The sequence below is a fragment of the Terrapene carolina genome, unplaced genomic scaffold (genome assembly GCF_002925995.2).
Source record: "Terrapene carolina triunguis isolate 2854851 unplaced genomic scaffold, T_m_triunguis-2.0 Scaffold33723, whole genome shotgun sequence".
NCBI lineage: Eukaryota > Metazoa > Chordata > Testudines > Emydidae > Terrapene > Terrapene triunguis.
The window spans coordinates 6,164,953-6,187,766 of NW_020698074.1; the positions used below are offsets into that span (position 1 = coordinate 6,164,953).

The 22,814-nt window shown below is 44.3% G+C and overlaps 1 protein-coding gene across 1 annotated transcript in view; it reads left to right on the top strand.

Moving 5' to 3' along the window:
- Positions 1 to 932: 932 nt before the first annotated feature.
- Positions 933 to 22,814, top strand: part of LOC113409522 (endonuclease/exonuclease/phosphatase family domain-containing protein 1-like) — an 87,945-nt gene continuing 66,063 nt past the window's right edge. Inside the window, exon 1 of the mRNA XM_026663540.2 lies at positions 933 to 1,899. Coding sequence (XP_026519325.1) covers positions 1,040 to 1,899 — 860 coding nt within the window. The 5' untranslated portion in view covers positions 933 to 1,039. The remainder of the gene's footprint in view (positions 1,900 to 22,814) is intronic.

The following is a 22,814-nucleotide window of genomic DNA, read 5'->3' on the forward strand; positions in this document are numbered from 1 at the left end:
ATGCCGCCCCTAAAAATGTGCCGCCCCAAGCACCAGCTTGTTTTGCTGGTGCCTAGAGCCGGCCCTGATCCTAACACCACCTGAAGACCGCAGTATCCAAAGGGCACGCCAAGCAGGGAAGGGAAGGGAAGGGAAGCGCTCATTAGCCACCCCTCTCCAGCTCAGCTACCTGTCGCTCCCGTCAAGGCTGCTGCGGGCGCAGGTTGGGCTCTGCATGGGAGGCAGGGAGCCCATGTGATCAGCCCAGGAGGAGGCCAAGGCAGCTGGCGCCTCCTCCCCTGCGGAGGGAGGGAAGCGCTGGTGCCAACCCCGGAGGAAAGCGAAGGGGCAGAGGCGGTGCGGGGCCAGCAGCGCCGTTGCAAGGGGCTGGTGGGCGTGTGAGCCTGAAGTCAGCAGCGGGGAGAGCCAGGTGCACCGGCCTTTGCTCTGCGGTGACCGGGGCGGGGAGGGAGAGTTGTATGCGGGGCTGGATAAGTCCCGGCGGGGGCAGCAGAGGAGGCTCCTTCCCCTGCCTCGCTCTGCGCAGTCAACAAGCAGCCCGGGGCGGGGAAGAAACTCCGCGAAGAGGAAGGAGAAGGAGGCGGGGGGGGGGGTACCCCCAGCGGCTCGGCTGCTGGCTACGGACGCTGTCCGTGTCTGCCCGGCTCTCGCTCGCTCGCTCGCTCTCTGGCTCCAGGCCGGGGCCACGCTGCAGCCCGGCGGGCGGGCAGAGTGGCTGGTCAGGGGCAGGTTGCCGGCTGGCGTGTGTGGAGCGGCGAAGGGGCGGGGATATTTTTAACTTCCCCTCTGCTTTGAACCCTCGCCCCGCTGCCAAGTTCGCTAGTCTGGAGCCGAGCGGCTGCAGGCCCCTCCCCCTGGGCGATGCGGGGCTGGGCCGGGAGAGCTCCCACTAGCCGGGGCAGTGGCACCAGTCCGCTCCCAGCGTCGCAGTGTGAGGGGCGCCGCGCGCTGCCTTGAACCCGCAGCTCGCCCCGCTCGCGCAGCAGGCAGGAGAGCTGCCCCCCGCACCGCGGGCTAGGATCGAATCGCGCCGCCGGCCATGGGGGGCAACCTGGGCTGTCACCGCTCCATCCCCCGGGACCCCTCGGACCTCTGCCACAGCCGCAAGTTCAGCGCGGCGTGCAACTTCAGCCACATCCTGGTCAACCAGGAGCGGCTGAACATCAACAGCGCCACGGAGGAGGAGCTGATGACCCTGCCCGGCATCACCCGCACCGTGGCCCAGAGCATCGTGGAGTACCGGGAGTACATCGGGGGCTTCAAGAAAGTGGAGGACCTGGCGCTGGTGAGCGGGGTCGGGGCCGCCCGGCTGGAGCAGGTCAAGTTCGAGATCTGCGTGAGCAGCAAGGGCAGCTCGGCGCAGCACTCGCCCAGCTCCCTGAGGAAGGACCCCAACCCCGAGGCGCAGCACCACCTGGCCGCCGCCAGGCTCAACATCAACACGGCCACGCCGGCCCAGCTCATGAGCATCCGCGGCGTCACGGAGAAGATAGCCCACGGCATCGTGGACTACCGCAGGGAGCACGGGCCCTTCAGAAGCATCGAGGACCTGGTGAAGATGGACTGCATCAACTCCTCCTTCCTGGACAAAATCAGGCACCAGATTTTCACCGAGAGGTCACGGCCCCCTTCCACCAATACCAACGGGGGACTCAGCTTCAACGTCAATCCTCACCCCAGCCCCACCTCTCTGAGCCTCCAAAGCGAGGACTTGGATTTCCCACCTGGGGGCCCGACCCAGATTATATCCACTCGCCCCTCGGTGGAGATGTTTGGCGGGGTGAGAGATGGCAAGCCTGTGCTGAGGGTGGCTACCTGGAATCTGCAAAGCTGCTCTGTGGAAAAAGCCAACAACCCTGGCGTGCGAGAGGTTGTGTGCATGACACTGCTGGAGAACAGGTAAACTGCTCAAATGAAATTGTGTTACTTGGCGTTTGGTGCCTTATGTTTCCAAAAAGCTGTGTACTTTGATCCTCATTAATACTTCACAAAGTTTTATGTACTACCCCCATTTTTCTTGGCTCATCCTTAACTAGGAGGTGGTGATGGTGGTCCCTCAATGCTTTGGACCTAGTGGGTTAGTGTATAATTTGGGAATGTGTATTATGGAAAGATCAAATGGGCATACTCTCTGTTTCCCTCTGTCATGGCAATACAAGCTCAGGCATCTAAATTTCTTTAGCAAGTTTTGTGTGAATGTATAACAGATTATATTTTTAATTTAACTACCTAGGCCTATAGTCCAACCTTCCAACCCTTACCAAATGAATCTAGAGCACATTCAGAAATGCGTGGGATCTTTAGCCAGTGTAGAATGCTGCAGTTCATCTGGTACCATGTAGCAAGCCATTATGGGCACCCACCATTGCTCTGTGATGTGCAGTAGTTATTTACTCACAGGTGCGATTCAAGGTGTAAATGTTCTGGGACATTGTCATGGTAAAGGTGGTTGCAATCTGCTTACATCTCTTTTTGTCTGTCTGGTGCTGAATGCCCTATAACTGGTAGGAGCCTTCAGAGGGGAGAGTAATGCCTCTGGAACCTGCTGTCTCAGGCAGTCTGCCAAACCATGGTTTTAGTGAGCTTAAGGGCACAGTTCAAGACCTGTTTGTCTGGTCAAAGATTGGACTGACCTTTAGTAATGTCATGAAATAGTTCTTCTGTTCTTTATGAGTAAGAGGTTGTGCCATATTTTGTAACTGTTTCATTAACGTAACACAAACTTGTGCTTGGATGATGGGGATCTATATACATTTCTATGATAAATAGTTGCTTGCTAAACTCTCTGTTTTAAATTGAAGCCATTTTCCCATCATACAACTGCAAAAGAACTCTGAAAACAACTTTTCTCTCCCCCCTCCTTCCACAATTAAAAAAACAGCTGATCTGATTTTGTTGTCCAATGTTGTGAAACCAAACTTTGCTCCTTTGCAAGTTTTAACCTGAAACAGATTTGTTTGGACGACTCTCAAACCTCTGAAAATGGGATATTTTGGGGGTGGAAGTGCTGACAAGCCATTATCTATTGCAGTATTACTAGCACTATTTTTTTCCCCAAAACTATACTGTCAAGTTGAATAATGGTAATTGTTTATGTGATTGCAGAAGTCAGGCTAGCTAGAAATACAGTATGTTTTGTCACACTATGTTGTGGTTCTTGTTTTGTTTAAAAAAAAATAAAACCATGGCAATAGGCAGGAGAAGTGTGCTGACCAGGCTGTGCTGCAATGTTCCTGCATTGCAACGTATCATTGGTGAGCCAAGTGTTTTGACACAGGAAACTTATTTCCTACAGGCATGCTATGGTTTGATAGCAAGAAAGCTATAGGGTGATGAAATGATATAAACCTCTGAGTGTTTGGATGTCCTGCTGCCCATTTCAGCCTAACACTTTTGGTCTGGGGTTAGTATTCCTGGACCACTCTGCTATTTCATATTTCCTGTGCTTTCCCGTGACCATGGTCAATCTCCTGTTACAAACTGAAATTACCAGCCAGTCTTTTTAGTCGGAGGAGAGCATAAGTGATCTTAATTTATTTTCTGGTTATATTAAAAAAAATCATCACCATTACTAGCTGAGCATGGCAGTCAATCATTTCCAACTCCACTGGAGAGTGATTTTTTTCACCTGTAAGTCGGAAGCAGCCAGGAATAGTGTGGAAAAGTAAGGGATATCAGAAAACCTCACTAAATAGGACAAAAGGAAATCCAGAGGGAACACAAATGGCTGAGGAAACAAACAAATGCAACTAAGTAATTCTCACTAATTTCAGGATGATTAAATTCCAGTACTGAAAGGAAAGTGATTTGATTTACATAGGACCTAATCTTGTGATGTGTTGAGTGCCCTCAACTTCTGTGCATTGAGCTAGCTCAAAGAGTCAGTGGTGAATTCAGAGGGAGTTGTGAGTGCTTGGCAAACTCTGAAAATCAAGGCACAAATTTTTAAAAACAGGCAATTCAGTTGCATTTGCAAAATGTGCACATGTAATTATGCATGCAGAACAGAGAATTATATGCATACTTGTATATTTTGCACACATAGTTACTTGTACAAATACCCCAAAATATGTAAAAAGAACAGGAGTACTTGTGGCACCTTAGAGACTAACAAATTTATTAGAGCATAAGCTTTCGTGGGCTACAGCCCACTCCTTGCGGATACAGACTAACACGGCTGCTACTCTGAAACCTGCCAAAATATGTACTCACTTTATGAATATGATTTAGATGACTATCTTTGAAAACATGTTCCCCAAAATGTTGATTGAGCCTATTGCTAATGTAATTTTTAGTTTTACATTTTGTAGACTAGTTTAGGCATTTACGTTGAACATGCACTCAAAACCATGCACACACACACTTACTCTCTGAGAGTATGGTCTGAATGGTTTCTAATCAGGAGCACATGCATGGATAATGAGAGTCTGGAAGGAAGTGAGAAAGACTAGAGTGTATAGCTAAGCCTACATTTCCCAGGAAACTGAAGTAAATGTGGGTTAACAAAAAGGGGGGGTGGGAAATGCTAGCAATAGGCTCATTCAGCACTTGAGAAGCAAGTGGGAAAGAATCTCCTCTTACTCATACTAGTGCTATTGAAGTCAGTGGAGTTATGCTGCTGTAAAATTGACTTCATTGAGCTCAGCATCAGGCCCTGCTGTATGTATTAGTGGAAAGGTTTAAATTCCTGTCTCCAGTCATGTACTTGTTGGAAAGTGATTAAGTGCCCAGCAGACTAATCCTTGCCCAGTTAGATTATCTTCCGATAATAATCAGCTGTGGAAATTCAACTCTTGCTTGCTCAGTCATGAATACAACACAGAGGGCTTATCAGCACTTGTTGAGTCCAATGGCATCAATGAGGCACAAAGGTGAATGTTTAAGTAGCTCAGAATGTAAAGTGAGCAGATCACATTTGTCACTTACATTTCCAAGCATTGATTCCACCTGTTGTCCAGTGGATTAGGCAGTCTGTTTAGCCTTATCACTTAGCTTGCAGGAATGCATGCATGCTGTGAATGACAGGTTGCTAATGTATTTTCTGCACAGCTATATTAAGATAAATGAACATTTTGTACACACTTCCTTGTTACAGTATATTGTCTAAGGGGCTGGAATACTCTGTGCACCCACAGAACTGCTCATGCTTATTGAGGGCCTGGTCCTACACTGCTTGGCACCATGTACAGTCCTCTACATCTGTGCTGTGCAATGGTATGAAACACTGCTAAGTTAGGATTACACTCACTTTGCATAGGTGTAAAGATCTGCACAAAGTGCAGGGCAGTGGGGAATCAAGCCCTCTTTTCTAAGGCTGCCTCTGGCTGTGGTGCTGTTTTTCTGATGACCAGCCCACTGGAAGTAGCTTTGAGACTGCCGGATTGTTTTACACAAGCCATCACACAGTTCTGTTAACAGCTTCTTTCAGTAACTGTCAACCCTGGCCAAATTACTGTCTGTATCTTCTTGCTACCTGTGTAGGGCAACTGGATGTCCTAACAGGTGAGGACAGAGGGTGAAGGTCCCCCCTTGTTAATATAAATACCATTCAGGCCGTGCATAATCTATATATGAAGAATGGTAATACAGGGAGAGGGAGTACTGTGTCCTTTTGGTTACAGAAAGAGCAAGAAAGGGTCAAACTCCTCATTAAACTAGAGAGTAATCTCTTTAAGAATGAGAAAAAAATATCAAACTCAGGTCCAGAGGTGCTAAGGTTCTTTAAGGATAGCCGCAAAAGGAATGCACTTTGATTGCTCTAGCATCAGCTGCACAAAGTCCATATGCATGATCTGTTACCAGTAAATTATTTTAAAATCCATTACTGTGATACAAAAACAAGGAAGCACAGTAACACCCCCCCCTCCACCCCCCGCAAACACTTTGTTACATATATGAAAGGGATCCATTGTTAGCATTGCATGCAGAAATTGAGAAGCAGATATTTTCATTCCCAGGACTAGAGAGAGTTCAGTAATTTTAGAAGAGATTACCATGGTTGATGTTCTGGAGAACATGTAGTGTAATTGGATTAAAGTATCAAATGTATAGTGAAGTTAACCAATTTGTAACATTTCTGCAGACCTAGTTCACAAATCCAGGATTTATTTGTATCAAAATGCAGATCTCCACCCCCCTAGCTGCCCTTAGTCCCCCAGTGTAAATGCAGGCACTTTAGAGCATGGTTCTCAACCTGTGGTCCAGGGTTCGTGGACCATATCTAAGGGGTCCACGAAAGACTTGGACTAGGGTGACCAGATGTCCTGTTTTTATAGGGACAGTCCCGATATTCGGTGCTTTTTGTTATATAGGTGCCTATTACCCCTCACCCCCATCCCGATTTTTCACACTTGCTATCTGGTCACCCTAAATTGGACTGAAAACTGACTGAACAGAATTCAACTGTATATAGAGACAATAGATTTCCAACGGGGTCCGCACCTCCATCTGACATTTTTTAGGGGTCCACAAATGAAAAAAGGTTGAGAACCACTGCCCTAGAGCAGTTTGTATCCCCTCTGAAAGATTTAAAGTAGCAGAATTTGGTTTTGAGAGGTAATAAGATAGTTAATGGACATGTTGGTTGGTGAGTCGAGAGGGTATTCTGTATGGTTATTATAAGGAAAAAAATGTTATCCCCACTGGTACGGCCCTGGCTTTGACAACAATCGTTAAATAGCATAGCTTCAGTTTAGCATCGATGTTGCGTTTGTGTGGTTTAGTGGCATTGCAGGGTGTGCTGAACAGTTCTGAAGTACTTCAGAACAAGTATGCATCAAGTCAGTATACTGTCCATGAGAATGCAGTGTTGCACTGGAGCCTCTGCAATGGAAGGGTCCTTCTTGTTAGCCCTCACTGGCTGTACTCTGGTGACAGTAAATTCTAGGTGGTCAGTGAGTGATCTGAGGTTTACTGCAAAATCATGATACAGTAGTGTGGTGAATCTTGTATTTCAGTGATGCATTTGATAACTCAGTATTTATTGTATGCTGCTGATTGCTTGTGGGCCAGATCTTGACTTTCTTTACTTACAGATGTGTAGTTCTCTTGACTTCAGTTCTGGATCAGCCAATATGTCTCCTGGGCCTTCCAATGCAACATGACCCCCCTCTGCCTGGCTGTGCTTTAAAAGCACAATCCATCCTTAAGATTTGTAGGCTGTATTTGGCTCCCAGGCGGTATGTTGAGTACTCCTGGGCCAGTACATGCTCACATTAGGTCCAAATCCACACCCTCCTTCAGAAATGTGGACATATCACTAGGGGATCAGGACAGTCTCCAGCAGGCCACACAAATCCCTGTGTGATGCACAGCACAGCTTCACAGGCACCCCCTATCTGTGAACATGCCAGGAGTGGTTCGAGTTGAGCCTGGGTAGGCTGGGGAAGGTGAGGGACTGTAGAAGGACACCACTTCATGGCTCCTCCCATCCTCTCTCTTGGAAGGTAGGTGCCTCAAAATGGACCATATAGAGCCTACTTCAGCCATTGGGCTTCAGTAGTCTTTGCAGAACAGCTGGAGAGCTGCATCAGGGTTGCTTCATGGCCTGGATTAGGAGGGGAGAGAGTTCCTTCCATTTTCCACCCCACAGTCTTCCCAGTAGAGTGGCCCTGCTACTCGGGCATGCACTGGGCTTAAGATTTGCTTAGGGTTACCATATTTCAACAATCAAAAAAGAGGATGGGAGGAGCCCGCCCTAGCCCCGCCCCTGTCCTGCCCTAGCACCGCCCCTGCCCCTTCCACTCCCTCCCACTTCCCGCCCCCCTCAGAACTCCCAACCCTCCCCCCCCCACTCTTTGTCCCCTGACTGCCCCCTCCTGGGACCCCTGCCCCTAACTGCCCCCCAGGGCTCACCCCCTACCTAAGCCTCCCTGCTTCTTGTACCCTGACTGCCCCCTCCTGAGACCTTTCCCCCATCCTAACTGGCCCCCTAGGATCCTATCCCCTACCTGTCCCCTGACTGCCCCAACCCTTATCCACACCCCCACCTCCAGACAGACACCAGGGACTCCCACGCCCCATCCAACCACTCCCCACCCCCTGACAGCCCCCCCGCAGAACTCCCGACCCATCTAAATCCCTCTGCTCCCTGTCCCCTGACTGCCCCCTCCTGGGACCCCTGCTCCTAACTGCCCTCCAGAACCCCACCCTCTACCTAAGCCTCCCTGTTCCTTGTCCCCTGACTGCCCCCTCCTGAGACCTTCCCCCCCACCCTAACTGGTCCCCGAGGACCCTACCCCCTACCTGTACCCTGACTGCCCAAAACCTTACACCCCCAACCCCCAGACAGCCCCCCCCCGAACTCCCGACCCATCCAACCCTGTTTCCTGTCTCTTGACTGCCCCCTCCAGAACCTCCCTGCCCCTTCTCCGACCCCCTGGCCCCCTTACCGTGCCGCTCAGAACAGAGTGCTGTGGAGCGGCTCGCTGGGCAGCAGGGGAGGGGGGAGCAGGGAGAGGAGCTCCAGACTGCCGGAGGCCCGAGGCGAACGGCCGGCCGGCGATCTGCGAATGCAGGGACAGGGAGGGAGGGAGAGAGAGGAGGGGAGTGGTCTCAAGTTGCAGGGGAGAGGAGGGGGAAGTGGAGGAGGGGCTCTGGCTGTCAGCACCCCGTGTGAGTGGCACGATCCGGCCGGCTGCCCTGTCAGCCGGGTGCGCTCTGCATGGGGGGGGAAATCCGGACATTTACAAATTTCCCCTGGACGCTATTTTTAACTCAAAAAAGCCGGACATGTCCGGCAGAATCCGGACGAATGGTAACCCTAGATTTGCTCCTTGGTGCATACCACTTTTTCAACCCCTTTATTATGTGCAAAGAGTGTACAATTTGCAGTTGCATCAAGAAGTGTGATTTAAGTATGTGCGTGTATAATTTGTGTTGATACAGAGAATATATTGGTACTGCATCCTCTCATTTAACCACTCACTTGAGGGTTCACTGGTAATCTTTTAGTTTAGGAAACAGCGTCTTTTAAACTAAATGTTCCAAGTGAACATTTGTGCTTCAAAATACTGAGTAGTGACCCTGAAAGGGCCTTTTTTTTGGCTATACTTTGTAATTAGGCAAATTTAAGATGACACAGGGTTTGAAAGCCAAATCTTGTACTCTCAAAAACAGGAAAAAAGTGCCAAGACTGAGGCTCAAATCCCATGGAGCATATGTCTGATTCAGATGGAAGAAGTCTACTTGGATCTCAGATTACTATGTTTGATCGTCTGCTTTGATCCCTCACTTTAATCAATCTTTTGGAACTGTCAGCTCTTATTAGTCCTATAATATATAACCAACATTATCTCAAGTTGTATAATCACAGAAATGTGTACAACTACGGAATCTCTTCAGTTAGACCAGACTTCAGAAGCACCAGAGTTTGTCACTTCTTTCTTTTTTAGAAAACAAACATGCAGCTCTCCCAGACTCTTAATCCGTCTTCCTGGTGGAACAACTTGTAACATGGTTTTACTGTATGTGAAAAGCTGGGAACAATTTTTTTTGGGGTGGGGGGGGGCTGTTCTCTTCATTGTTTTTTTTTTTTTTTTTTTCCCACACACACCTTGTCTAACAGGTATGGGAGGCAGTGTAATTATATGAGAGACAATTGTTTTATTACTCTTTGAATTCTTTTGCAGGGAGAGCTGTGGGAGGAGGTTGAAGGAAAAGCCTGACAGTTTGCATTCCCTTTCCATTCTCCCTCATCCCCCCAAAAAGATGGAAAGATGAGAGGGGAGTTCATGCGCCTGAAGGGTTCAAATAAATTTTTCTTAAGTCCTTTGTAAGTTTTCTGATAGTAGTAATAACAGGAACTAGCTGGTTAGCAAACAGGTATCTTTCAAAGCCCCATCAAACACCATGTGCTTGTGTTGGTTATTTTTGTTTTGTTGCTAAAACAGTTGTTGACCCGGCTGAGTAACAAGGTGTGTCTTTACCTTTCTATTTTTCTTCTTCATGCTAAGAATATGGTGGATCACAGCCAAGAATAACTACATTGCAATAAAAGAGCAGGAAAGAAGCATGGCCCAAATAATTTGACCAAAATAATGAAGTGTAAGGTGTGAAAGAATAAAATGGGATTCCTCTTGTAATATTTTAGCAAGTCCTGCCTTCCTAAGCTTCAAGACCAATTTAAGAAAGAAAAGCGTTGTTTTTACTGGTTTCAGAGTAGCAGCCATGTTAGTCTGTATCCGCAAAAAGAACAGGAGTACTTGTGGCATCTTAGAGACTAACAAATGATTTGAGCATAAGTTTTCGTGGGCTACAGCCCACTTCATCGGATGCATGTAGTGGAAAATACAGTAGGAAGATATATACACACAGAGAACATGAAACAATGCTTGTTACCATGCACACTATAAGGAGAGTGATCAGTTAAGATGAGCTTTTATCAGCAGGAGAGAAAAAGAACTGTTTGTAGTGGTAATGAAAATGGCCCATTTCCAGCAATTGACAAGGAGATATGAGGAACTGTAGGGGGGGGGAAAATAAGCATGGGGAAATAGTTTTACTTTGTGTAATGGTCCATCCACTCCCAGTCTTTATTCAAGCCTAATTTAATGGTGTCCAGTTTGCAAATTAATTCCAATTCCGCAGTCTCTCGTTGGAGACTGTTTTTGAAGTTTTTGTTGTTGTAATATTGCGACTTTTAGGTCTGTAATCGAGTGGCCAGGGAGATTGAAGTGTTCTTCAACTGGTTTTTGAATGTTATAATTCTTGACGTCTGATTTGTGTCCATTTATTTTTTTACATAGAGTCTGTCCAGTTTGGCCAATGTACATGGCAGAGGGACATTGCTGGCACATGATGGCATATATCATATTGGTAGATGTGCAGGTGAGCGAGCCTCTGATAGTGTGGCTGATGTGATTAGGTCCTATGATGGTATCCCCTGAATAGATATGTGGACAGAGTTGGCAATGGGCTTTGTTTCAAGGATAGGTTCCTGGGTTAGTGTTTTTGTTACTGTGGCTCTTCTACATTCAATTTATAAATGAATTATTTTTCATGAACTGTGAATTAGCTTTGCAAGATTGCCATGGAAATTTAACAGCGGAGGCACAATAACTCCTAGGTAAAAAGGAGCATTTTTAATATGATGAGGGGAAAATAACAAGTGTCATTTTACTGATCCCAGGCAAATAGAAGTTTGCATAGTTGATGTAAATGCACTCTGGATCAGGGTGGATTTGATTAAAACAAATGGATTTAAATCTTGATTTAAATCACTAGTTAGAAAGGCTCGATTTAATCATGGATTTCTACATATTAGTGCATTCTTGTTGGTTGTTATAACTGTGACGTTGTGCAGTCTATATGGTTTTATAAAAACATAAGTGAATGTAAGGTAATTGGGATATGCTCCATGCAAAAGGTCTCTTGTAAGGTATCATTACAAAGCTCATAATCTACTGAGTGTGATCATCCTAGTTGTAGAAATGTACCACTCTTGTATCTAAAACTAGAAATATAAAACATAACTCTGAGGGCCTATTGTAATTATGTAAAGTGTGGGCCATTAATGATGGTTTGGAATCTTGATGACTCCCATTAACAAGGACCATTGTCTGCAGATGACTGTGTTTACCTGTGAGTCTTCCTGTATATGTGTGTGCTGGCAAGTGAGTAATGAAGTCTTGCAGTGACATGTGATCATGTCACCTGAACTGGAATCCATCTTTAACCTTTTAACCATGTCAAGGCTGTATCCCCACTTTGAACCTTAGGGTACAAATGTAGGGGCCTGCATAAAAACTTCTAAGCTTATCTACCAGCTTAGCTTTGGTCCGCTGCCACCATCACAAGAATTCCCTCCCTGGGAAGCCTTGAGAAACCTTTCACCAATTCCCTGGTGAACACAGATCCAAACCCCCTTGGATCTTAAAACAAGGAGAAATTAACCATCCCTCCTCCTTCCTCCCACCCTCCTTTCACCAACTCCTGGTGAATACAGATCCAAACCCCCTTGGATCTTAAAACAAGGAGAAATCAATCTGGTTCTTAAAAAAGAAGGCTTTTAATTAAAGAAAAAGGTAAAAATCTTTAACCTGGTGCTTTTCCAGTGAGGGGGGGTGAAAACCCAGAGGGACAAAGAGTTCCCGCCTTATGCAAAAGATATATAAAGGGGTGGAAGAGAACAGAGAGAGAGAGGAGCCATCATGGAGAAGCCCCTAGCTAACACCTAAGCTGGAACAAGAGCTGTACCAGGGGAAAGAATCGTGCCCAGGCCTGGAAGGTGTCCAGTCTGAGAAAAACTTACTGAAGCATCTCTGAGGGTGAGATTATCTGTATTTAGTTTGATTAGGCATAGATTTGCGCATTTTATTTTATTTTGCTTGTTACTTTGTTCTGTCTGTTACTACTTGGAACCACTTAAATCCTACTGTCTGTATTTAATAAAATCACTTTTTATTTAATAATTTACTCAGAGTATGTATTAATACCTGGGGGAGCAAACAGCTGTGCATATCTCTCTATCTGTGTTACAGAGGGCGAACAACTTATGAGTTTGCCCTGCATAAGCTTTATGCAGGGTAAAACGGATTTATCTGGGTTTAGACCCCATTGGGAGTTGGGCATCTGAGTGCTAAAGACAAGCACACTCCTGTGAGCTGTTTTTGGGTAAACTTGCAGCTTTGGGACAAGTGATTCAGACCCTGGGTCTGTGTTGGAGCCAGACTGGAGTGTCTCGCTCAGCAAGACAGGGTGCTGGGGTCCTGAGCTGGCAGGGAAAACAGAAGCAGGGGTAGTCTTGGCACATCAGGTGGCAGCTCCCAAGGGGGTTTCTGTGATCCAACCCGTCACAATAACCTTAATACATATTCTTCACAACTCAGAGATGTAGGTTTCATTTTTAGAAGGTACACACTATACATTTTTAAGCTGATTTATTTTGAAAACTTTTCAGATTGGTTTTACAGCTATATCAAAAAATGAATGATTGTTTGGTTATTTCATTTACCCAAGGAAATTGAAACAGATAGTTCACCTACCAATGACTTCATAAATATCTCCAATTCAACAGGTTAATCATTAATATCTGGACAATTTTCTTGCCATGCTGTATTAGGAAGAGAACATCACCAGACAGACATTTAAATTGTTGTATTTAATTAAAACAACAACTTTATGTATTCTGGATTATTTTCTTCAACAGCAAACATAATATTTTAACAAAACAAGCATATGAATTTTTGAATTTAGTGCAACATTCAAGTTTTTTAAAACCAGGTTTGTTTTTGTTAAAATTGTTTTTAACTAAAATAGTTAAATGAAATATTTAAAAAAAAAACCCCACAATAATTAAAATCGACTATGTCAGCCAGGTCAACATGAGAAACTCAAAATATTGGCTTCTGCAGCTAACCCAGTCATCTTCACCTTCATTTTCCTGTTTGTTCGTAATCTGGAAAAGAAAAACAAGCTTTCCTGCTTTTTCAGGTCCCAAATGATTTCTCAATTTGGAATGAATTAGTCCAAAGGCAGAAAATATTCTTTCTACACAAGCAGAATAAGTTAGTGCTGTTAAAAGTGAGATTATCACTTCAACAGTTTCTAAATCCAAGTGCTTAAGTGACTTCCACCAGTTCACTGGTTTGACTTTCTTTAAAACATTATCAGCCAACATATATTTCTTGAATGGTTCTTATTCCCAAACTGGGTCTCTCTTATGGTCTGCTGCCATTATAGGTTTTCCCTTCTAGTGAGAGAATGGTATGGTAGATCTCAAATCAATGAAGGCTACACTCAGAAAGACCTCAAGACTTCTGGAATCTGCTGCTCAAATAGTTTCACTTTTGGAGACACAAATCCACAGTTTGAGAACTGCAAAACGAAGTATCTCTGATGGTATCTTCTAGAGCTGAAAAAGATTAGAGAGAAAAATACTTCTTTATTTTTCCAGCTTCTGTACTTTGTGCATTTGACAACATAGAATCTAGTCAGTTTCACTCTCTCCAGGTTATTAATAGATGCATTTTTTCATGTAATTGGATTCACTGGCTTTATATACTGTATGCATCTTGGTAAACTAGAGATGAGTGATTTCTGCAAAGCCTAGCAGATTCCAGCAATGGACATGTAGCAAATTTATAACCGACTTGCCGTAAAACTACACTCTTTGATCAGCAAATTACTCCCTGATGTTTCACAAGGCATGCCTCTGGAAGGTGAACAGATTCCAAGAGACTATAATCTTTGCCTCTCATGAACCTTAGGGCCACAAGACTATATCAAAGAGTATACTGGGTCTATTTGTGCAGATGGTTTCCTGTAAGAAGAATTCCCAGTGCTCCAGGGCACTTTTTGAAGCTTTGGAAGATAATAGGACAGCTATAGGAATGAATAGTTTACACCTTTGGTTTAACAAGAGCAATTAGAAGTCTTCCAAAAGCAAAAGCCTTTTGCCCAGGAAGAGAGGGGAGGGAGCTTGCTATAAGAAAAGGCCAGGTATTAATGACATGGGAGTTAAATATCTAGAGTTATATGAGGCTGTGTCTAAAATCAATTAGTCTGGGATAGAGCAGAATATCCTCTTTCCAGTTGAGTTCCAACCTGATATGAAGTTACCATCTACTCTTTGGTCAAGAAAAAAATGGGACATTTAAGAGAATATTTTTACATATGTGGCTTCCCCCTTCTCTCATTGTTTGGATTTAGATTCCGCTTGCTACTAGCATGTCTTTGTCATTATGGCCCAAATCCTCCAATCCTTATTTAGTCATAATTCCTGTTGAAGTCAGTGGAACTAGCCCTTCCTGCCTGAATAAAGACGGCAAGATTTGGCCAGATGGCCAGAGTGAATTGGAAAGATCTATGACAAGAGTGAAATGTGTGTATACATTTTTAATTGCACTGTTTTTATCCTATCCAGGTTTTCCATTGCAATGCCTGTGTTAGCTCACCCAGGGAGACATAGTACCCTTGTTATAATATGCTACAGTAAACACTATGATAATTTTTAGTGTTTGAGACTAATTTTATAGTGTATTATGAGGGTGGCAAAGGTAGGACTCGTAGTAGGTTCTTCATTTGAAGACTTATGTATTTTGGAGGTTAGCTATTGCCAACTTTAGGCATGCAGGGTGACCCATAGAACTCATTGAGTTTCTCATGAGTAAAATTAAGCATATGTGATTGTGTTTTCAGGATCAGAGCCATAATGTTACTCAAGTTAATTCTTGACTTTCCCCACCTTCGCTTCAGTCTCAGGCTTTGGAGATGAACAGTGAGTTATGGAACACCATGTAACGTCTTGAGAACACTTTGGGCGTGGAGTTAGCAGCATGACGACTGTAAATTGAACACACAGTTGTGGTGGAAAATATGATTTCTGTTTAGAATCTGCTTTAATGTTTTGTTTCATTCTGTAGCACATAGAATGTGTCCATTTAACTTTAAAGTTGTTTATTTTCTAACTAAGCAGTTTAAAATATTTGTACAATCAACAACAACCAAAAGTTAGCTTTCAGGGATCACATTTATATTCTTAAAGCTGGGAGGTTTGGGGTTTGTTTTTTGTTTGTTTGTTTTAAAGTCCCAGTCAGGGTCCATTGTTGGATTGTTGTTCTCAGTCCATGGGCCCTAATCCTGATGACACTTGTGCATGTGATTAACTTTATGCACATAAGCACTTCCACTGAAGGCAGTGGGACCCTGTAGTAAGAAAAGAATATTGCCTGGAAAATGTTTGCATCCTTAATGTGCCTCTGTGGCGATCCATAGACATGAAACTGCCCAGAAAGTCTTAATTATATTCTCAGAAAAAAAACAGAACTAACGATTACCATTCGTAAACGTACTGCCTTATATTGAAAACAATATTAATGGAATGTTATAGTTAATTAACATTAGAAATGCAACAATTTCTCATTTAAGATCAAACATCAATCTCAAGTGCAATAATCCCAGTATTCCCACCTGATTTGACCTACTATTTGGAGATTTTTGCTCTGGAAATTTCTGATATTTTTTTCCGGTTTAAAACCCCTACTTTTTCATGGTCAAACTGCCCGGGTTGCCTGTCCTTACTCTGTGTGTGACAGTGATTCCATTGCTGTGCATTCTGCCATGTCTCTCTTTTGGGTGGTGATTTCATCACTCGAAAAGAAGTTCAATGACATTTTCTTCCTGCTGTTGCTAAGGGAAGGTCTTCAAGACAAAGCTGCCAGTGGAGGAGATAGTGGTTTAGGCTCATGAGTATAAAGATGGGGAGAAGGAATAGAGATGGGAATGACAGGCCATGAGATCTTCTTTTCCTTGTGCACACATTTTGGTTGTCAGTTAGATAGTTATCTAGCTCCTTTTCAAATCCAGCCACGATATTTGTCTAACAACTTTCCATGAACAGGTTGTGGTTGGAGTTTCTTGTGAAGGGAGGTAGGTAAAGGAAATGCTCTATTCTGCAGGAACTGCCAACTCTCATCTGAATGTTGGCTTTGTTTTATTTGATTTGTTTTAATTAGGGCTGTCAAGCGATTAACAGCGTGATTAATCCAGATTAATTTTTTTAAACAACAATAGAATACCATTTATTTTAAATATTTTTGGATGTTTACTACATTTTCAAATATATTAATTTCAATTACAGCACAGAATACAAAGTGTACAGTGCTCACTTTATATTTATTTTTTATTACAAATATTTGCACTGTAAAAAACCAAAAAAATTGCATTTTTTCAATTCACCTCATACAAGTACTGTAGTGAAATCTCTTTATCATGAAAGTTGAACTTACAAATGTAGAATTATGTACAAAAAATGCATTAAAAATAAAACAATGTAAAACTTTAGCGCCTACAAGTCCACTCAGTCCTACTTCTTGGTCAGCCAATCGCTCAGGCAAACAAAGTTGGTTACAATTTGCAGGAGATAATGCTGCCTGCTTCTTGTTTACAATGTCACCTGAAAGTGAGAACAAGCATTTGCATGGTACTGCTGTTGCTGGCGTTGCAAGATATTCATGCTTCAACCACCATTCCAGAGGACATGCTTCTATGCTTAAGATGGGTTCTGCTTGATAATGGTCCAAAGCAGTGCAGACTGACGCATGTTCATTTTCATCATCTGAGTCGGATGCCACCAGCAGAAGATTAATTTTCTTTTTTGGTGGTTTGAGTTCTGTAGTTTCCACATCAGAGTGTTGCTCTTTTAAGACTTCTAAAAGCATGTTCCACACCTCATCCCTCTCAGATTTTGAACTGCACTTCAGATTCTTAAACCTTGGGTCTAGTGCTGTAGCTATTTTTAGAAATTTCACATCGGTACCTTTTTTGTGTTTTGTCGAATCTGCTGTGAAAGTGTTCTTAAAGCAAACATGTGCTGGGTCATCATCCATGACTGCTATAACATGAAATATATGCAGAATGCGGGTAAAACAGAGCAGGAGACATACAATTCTCCCCTAAGGAGTATAGTCACAAATTTAATTGACGCATTATTTTTTTAACAAGCATCATCAGCATGGAAACGTCCTCTGGAATGGTGGGCGAAGCATGAAGGGGCATACGAATGGTTAGCATATCTGGCATGTAAATACCTTGCAACACCGGCTACAAAAGTGCCATGCGACCGCCTGTTCTCACTTTCAGGTGACATTGTAAATAAGAAGCAGGCAGCAGTATCTCCCATTAATGTAAACAAACTTGTTTATCTTAGCGCTTGGCAGAATTAGAAGTAGGACTGAGTGGACTTGTAGGCTCTAAAGTTTTAGACTGTTTTATTTTTGAGTGCAGTTATGTAACCAAAAAAAAAATCTGCATTTGTAAGTTACACTTTCATGATAAAGAGATTGCACTTCAGTGCTTATATGAAGTGAATTGAAAAATACTATTTCTTTTGTTTATTATTTTTGCAGTGCAAATTTTTGTAATAAAAATAATATAAAGTGAACACTGTACACTTTGTATTATGTGTTGTAATTAAAATCAATATTGAAAATGTAGAAAAATATCTGAAAATATTTAAATTTCAACTGGTATTCTATTTAACAGTGTGATTAATCGTGATTAATTTTTTTATCTCGATTAATTTTTTTGAGTTAATCACGTGAGTTAACTACAATTAATTGACAGCCCTAGTTTTAATTTAACTAGGTGGAACTGAACAATAGACAAAAAATCATCTAACAAAATGGATTTCCCATTGTAAAACATAAAATGAAATACAATCCAAAGAGTCAACACATTAATTTAATGGGTTAATGAATCACTAGTTGATAAATGAGGGTTTTGCTGTGTGATGTGGTAGGTGGTAGCAAGTTTGTGCTTTTATAAATCCCTTGCTTCTTTGCTACCTAATTGCAGACTTACACAAAAATAATACTAATCCCTCCCATGGTTACCAAAAGAACCCCAAGCCTTGAGTGTATTCAAGCTACAATTTAGTTGATTATTGTTTTAATATATTTATTGCGATGCTGCTGACTCTGAGGTGTTTACAGTTTACTTTTCCTTTTCCTTCTGGCTTGTCTATACATCACATGCCTGCGGTTGCAGAATACACAGACGCAATCTCTCTCCTTCCCTTGTTGGGTCTGTTCCAGCATTACCCACAGTAATTGCCGGTCAATGACCTCTGCAAGCGTTGGTTCATGGAGGGATTAGTGAGTTTCTGCTGAACTTGAAGTGGCTTGCTGTGGTATATGCAGTAACTGCTGACTTAGAACAACTTATCTGGTTTCCTTTATTTAAAAACAAATAGGGCCAAATGCATCCCTATTGTAACACCACTGAATTAAAGGGTGTTTATACCAGTACTAAAAGATCAGCTGTACAATACTGAGGTTTGCTGTTAATAAATTCTGCAGAATGGATATCAGTACAGTACAGAGCTTACAAAATAGTTGTACTTTATTTTCATCTTCTCCTGAGTGAAACAAAAGTGTAGAACAGAGTGTGAATTCATGCAAGGCAGAGAACCTTAAGAGAGAGAGAGAGAGAGAGAGAGAGAGAGACACACCGTTTGGCTTAAAACTCTTAGTATTTTGAACAGAAAAGCTTCTGCATATTTTTTTCTGCAGTAACATTGTCTTAAGGCTATAACATAGGTATGAAAATATGCACTGTGGAAGCACAGAAAAATGCTGAAATAGCATCTAAGTAACCTTTAAAATCTTTATATTTGCCAGCCCAAGACATCTAAAGAAAAGTGTATCAGGCATACCCGTGGTTTTAACAGTGACTGTAGGATGATTTTGGCTAAATACATTTATTTATTTTTTGCTATTCCAGTGGTTAATAGTGCACTTATCCCATACCTCTACACATGGTATCAGTATCCTAATCAATCCAAACGGAAATACCAGTATCCTAATCAATCCAAACTGATATACTGGTACTGTCAAATAGTACAAATAATTTTTAAAAAAATCCTTGTGCTTCCCCTCCCCTCTCCCCCCCGCAACCCTCAAAAATATGCTAGTTCACACTGTGGTTTGTTGAGAGCAAGAACTGAGACTTTGAATTGTGTGGGCTGATTTGATGCTGTGGGAAGGCGTAAGGTGGAACACCTGTTGGTTGGAATCCTGTGGTGGGATTAGAACTATAAACAGGGAGGTGAAATATTCGTCTGTTGTACTGAAAGACAACTCTAACCTATTTTCAGTATGTTTCAAAGGGATCTCTCTGCCATCGGCAACACAAAATTATTTTATTTTTGGCTGCTTCAGTCCAAAGAACCTTTAGAGAAGAGGAAGTTTATTTAACCAAATACGAGTTCAGGGACTAAACAGAATCATCAGTTCACAGTGTAAATATGTATTTAGATAGTTTCCTCAGTGTGCAGTTGGTAGTAAAAATCTTTATGAAATCATGTGTGTCTATATGGAAGTTACAATACACAAGCAATAGCCACCTTTAAAACACAGTATTACAATTTTCTTTTGAAACAAAATATTAGTCCCCATTGTGGCCTGACTCATTTACATTTCGTTTTGTCAAAAGGAGGTTCAAATTCTATTTTCTTTTCTTTTTGTTGTTTAAACTGAAGGTGTTTGTATCGGGTCACTCCAAAAACAAAACAATGGATCTTAAATTTCTACGTCTGCATAGCCTAAAAATAGCCACACCAATTAAAAAAACAAAATTGAACTCGAGTGGCTGCATAATATACACACTCACACTTGTACTGCATAAATCAAAGGGAAATTGACTCACAGAAGTGGTAGATATGAACTCCTCTGAACTTTGGGAAAGTCCAGATATGAACTTTGCAGTGTGAGTCCATCTCTAAGCCCCCCATGGAATTCACTGGGAGTCTTTGACTTCAATGGGAGGTGGATTGAACTGTCACAGTTACTGGGCTAACTGATCCTCTGACCTAGGGTTACCATATTTCCACAAGCAAAAAAGAGGACACTGGGGGGGAGGAGCCCCGCTCTAGCCCTGCCCCTGCCCTGCCCCATCCACTCCTTCCCACTTCTTGATTGCCCCCCTCAGAACCCCCAACCCCCTCCCCCACTCCTTGTCCCCTGACTGCCCCCTCCTGGGACCCCTGCCACTAACTGCCCCGTAGGACCCCACCACCTATCTAAGCTGCCCTGCTTCTTGACTGGCCCCTCCTGAGAACCCCCTACGACCCTACCTGTCCCCTGACTGCCTCGACCCTTATCCACACCCCCACCCCATATTCACACCCCTGCCCCCAGACAGACCCCCGAGGACTCCCATGCCCTATCCAACTGCTCCCCACCCCCTGACAGGACCCCCAGAACTCCTGACCCATCCAACCCCCTCTGTTACCTGCCTGCCTCGACCCCTCTCCACACCCCTGCCCCCCCCCAGAACCCCAGACCCATCTAACCCCCCCCTGCTCCCTGTCCCTGACTGTCCCAACCCCTCTCCACACCCCTGCCCCCCTGACAGCCCCCCCCCCCAAACTCCCGACCCATCCAACCCCCCTCCCTGTCCCCTGACCAGGGCCGGCTTTAAAGAGCCTAGGAATCGGGCTGCACTTCGGCTGGGGTTACGGGGCTTGGGGCCGGGCCGGAGGTGCTCGGCCGGAACCAGGGCCGGCGCTGCTGGGGCCCGAGCCGGGCCGGGGGTGCTCGGCCGGAACCGGGGTCGCCACCCTGGGGCCAGAGCCGCTGGGGCCTGAGCTGGGCCGGAGCCGCTGGGGCCGCCGGGCGCCGCTCGGCCAGGGCCGCGCCTCCCCGGAGCTCTCCTCCTCGCGTCAACCCCACCCCAGCTTAGCTGCTGCTGCCTCCCGCTTGCCCCTGCTTCTTTTCAGACTTCCCGCGAAGATCTGATTCGCGGGAAGCAGGGGAGGGGGAGGAGCAGGGGGGCGGAGCGTTCAGGGGAGGGGAGGAGGGGGAAGACAGCTTCGGGGCCGGACAGCGTGGTAAGGCTGCAGGGGATGGGGGGAGCCGGGAAGGGGCTTTGGGTGCCCAGCAGCGCTTGGCCGCCGCTTTTCTGTCTATAAATAGCCGACCGGGGGGAAATCCCGGACATTTTTAGTTTTTTAAAAATTCCCCCCCCGGATGGCTATTTATAGACCGAAAAGCCGGACATGTCCGGGGAAATCCGGACATATGGTAGCCCTATCTGACCCCTCCTGGTCTGTTCAAGTGTACCCTCTCAGGTCTCAGGCCTCAAGCTGTCACCTCTCTCGTGGGGTGGAATCACACAATTCTTCGAAGAAGGCTGAATAAGTTTTTTGATGAGATCAGAACAGTGGGAAATGTTTCAGCAAAGGTATGTCAGTCCAGCCTCAGTCTTCCCTAGTGCCTGTAACCCTTGCTCAGGGGCCTGTAAGCAACACATGGAGGACACCCAGATTCAGAGCATCTCTCGGGCAGCCTTTGCAGCTCCCTGGCAGCAAATTATGGCTGCTTTTCTCTGGTCCTTTCTCCCCCAAGAAAGAGCATGTGGTTTTAAATAGGTGTGTAAATTGTGACTCCTCTCTGCCAGTAGAAGTATAGAGAGTCTGATCTATAAACCGGAGTTGAGGTTTGTTATGGAAAACTATTGCCTGCTGGTGTGAAACATTTCAAATTACTGTCAAGTGGTGGTAACTTCTCCAACATAAGAGACAGTGGTTATTATCTGTATGAATGTAAACATTCCAGTGTATGGGTCAAGTTTTGTCCTTGTGTGGGCACATGCAGCTTCCACCTAAATCCAGAGAGAGGGCTGTGTGTGCGCACACGTGTGTACGGGCTGCACAGGCACAATATGGTCCTATATGTTTTTAATGTAAACCTTTCTAAAAATGTCTTGACTTCAAGATGTGCTGCAGCTTAAGTTTCCCTTTACTGAGGCCTCTAGCCAGCATTTTCAAAAGTGACATTTTGAAAATCAGGCCCCCTTAATGTATCTCAAGTTGAGGGCCCCAAATCACTGGTCACTTTTGAAAATGTTGGCCTCTGTTTTTAGCTCAGTGGGTCTGATCTTATATCTAATCTTACAGCAGCTGGAATCACTCTTCACAGAAGGTATAGAGATCACAGCATTACACGTAGGTCATTTCTTGTAGATCTCTTCTCCAGGACAGGTTGGTTCACACAGTCCTGCCTAACCTGCAGCCACCACCTGCTGGGGAATTTCACCAAGTGCTGGTTGAAATGGTAATGTGATGTTTGCTGCTCATGTTCCATTGTGATGTGCAGTATGAGCTTCTTTGTGGCAAATGAGACCTTTGGAAGGAGAATAACTTGAGCCTTCTAGGGTATCTCAGTCTTTCCACCTTACCATGGGCCCGGCTGAATCACATCATAGATTCCCCCTTCTCCTGTTTAAAACAAAATTTTTGTCTGCGTTTCCCCTATTCCATCTGTAAATACACACACACACACACACACACACACACACACACACACACACACACA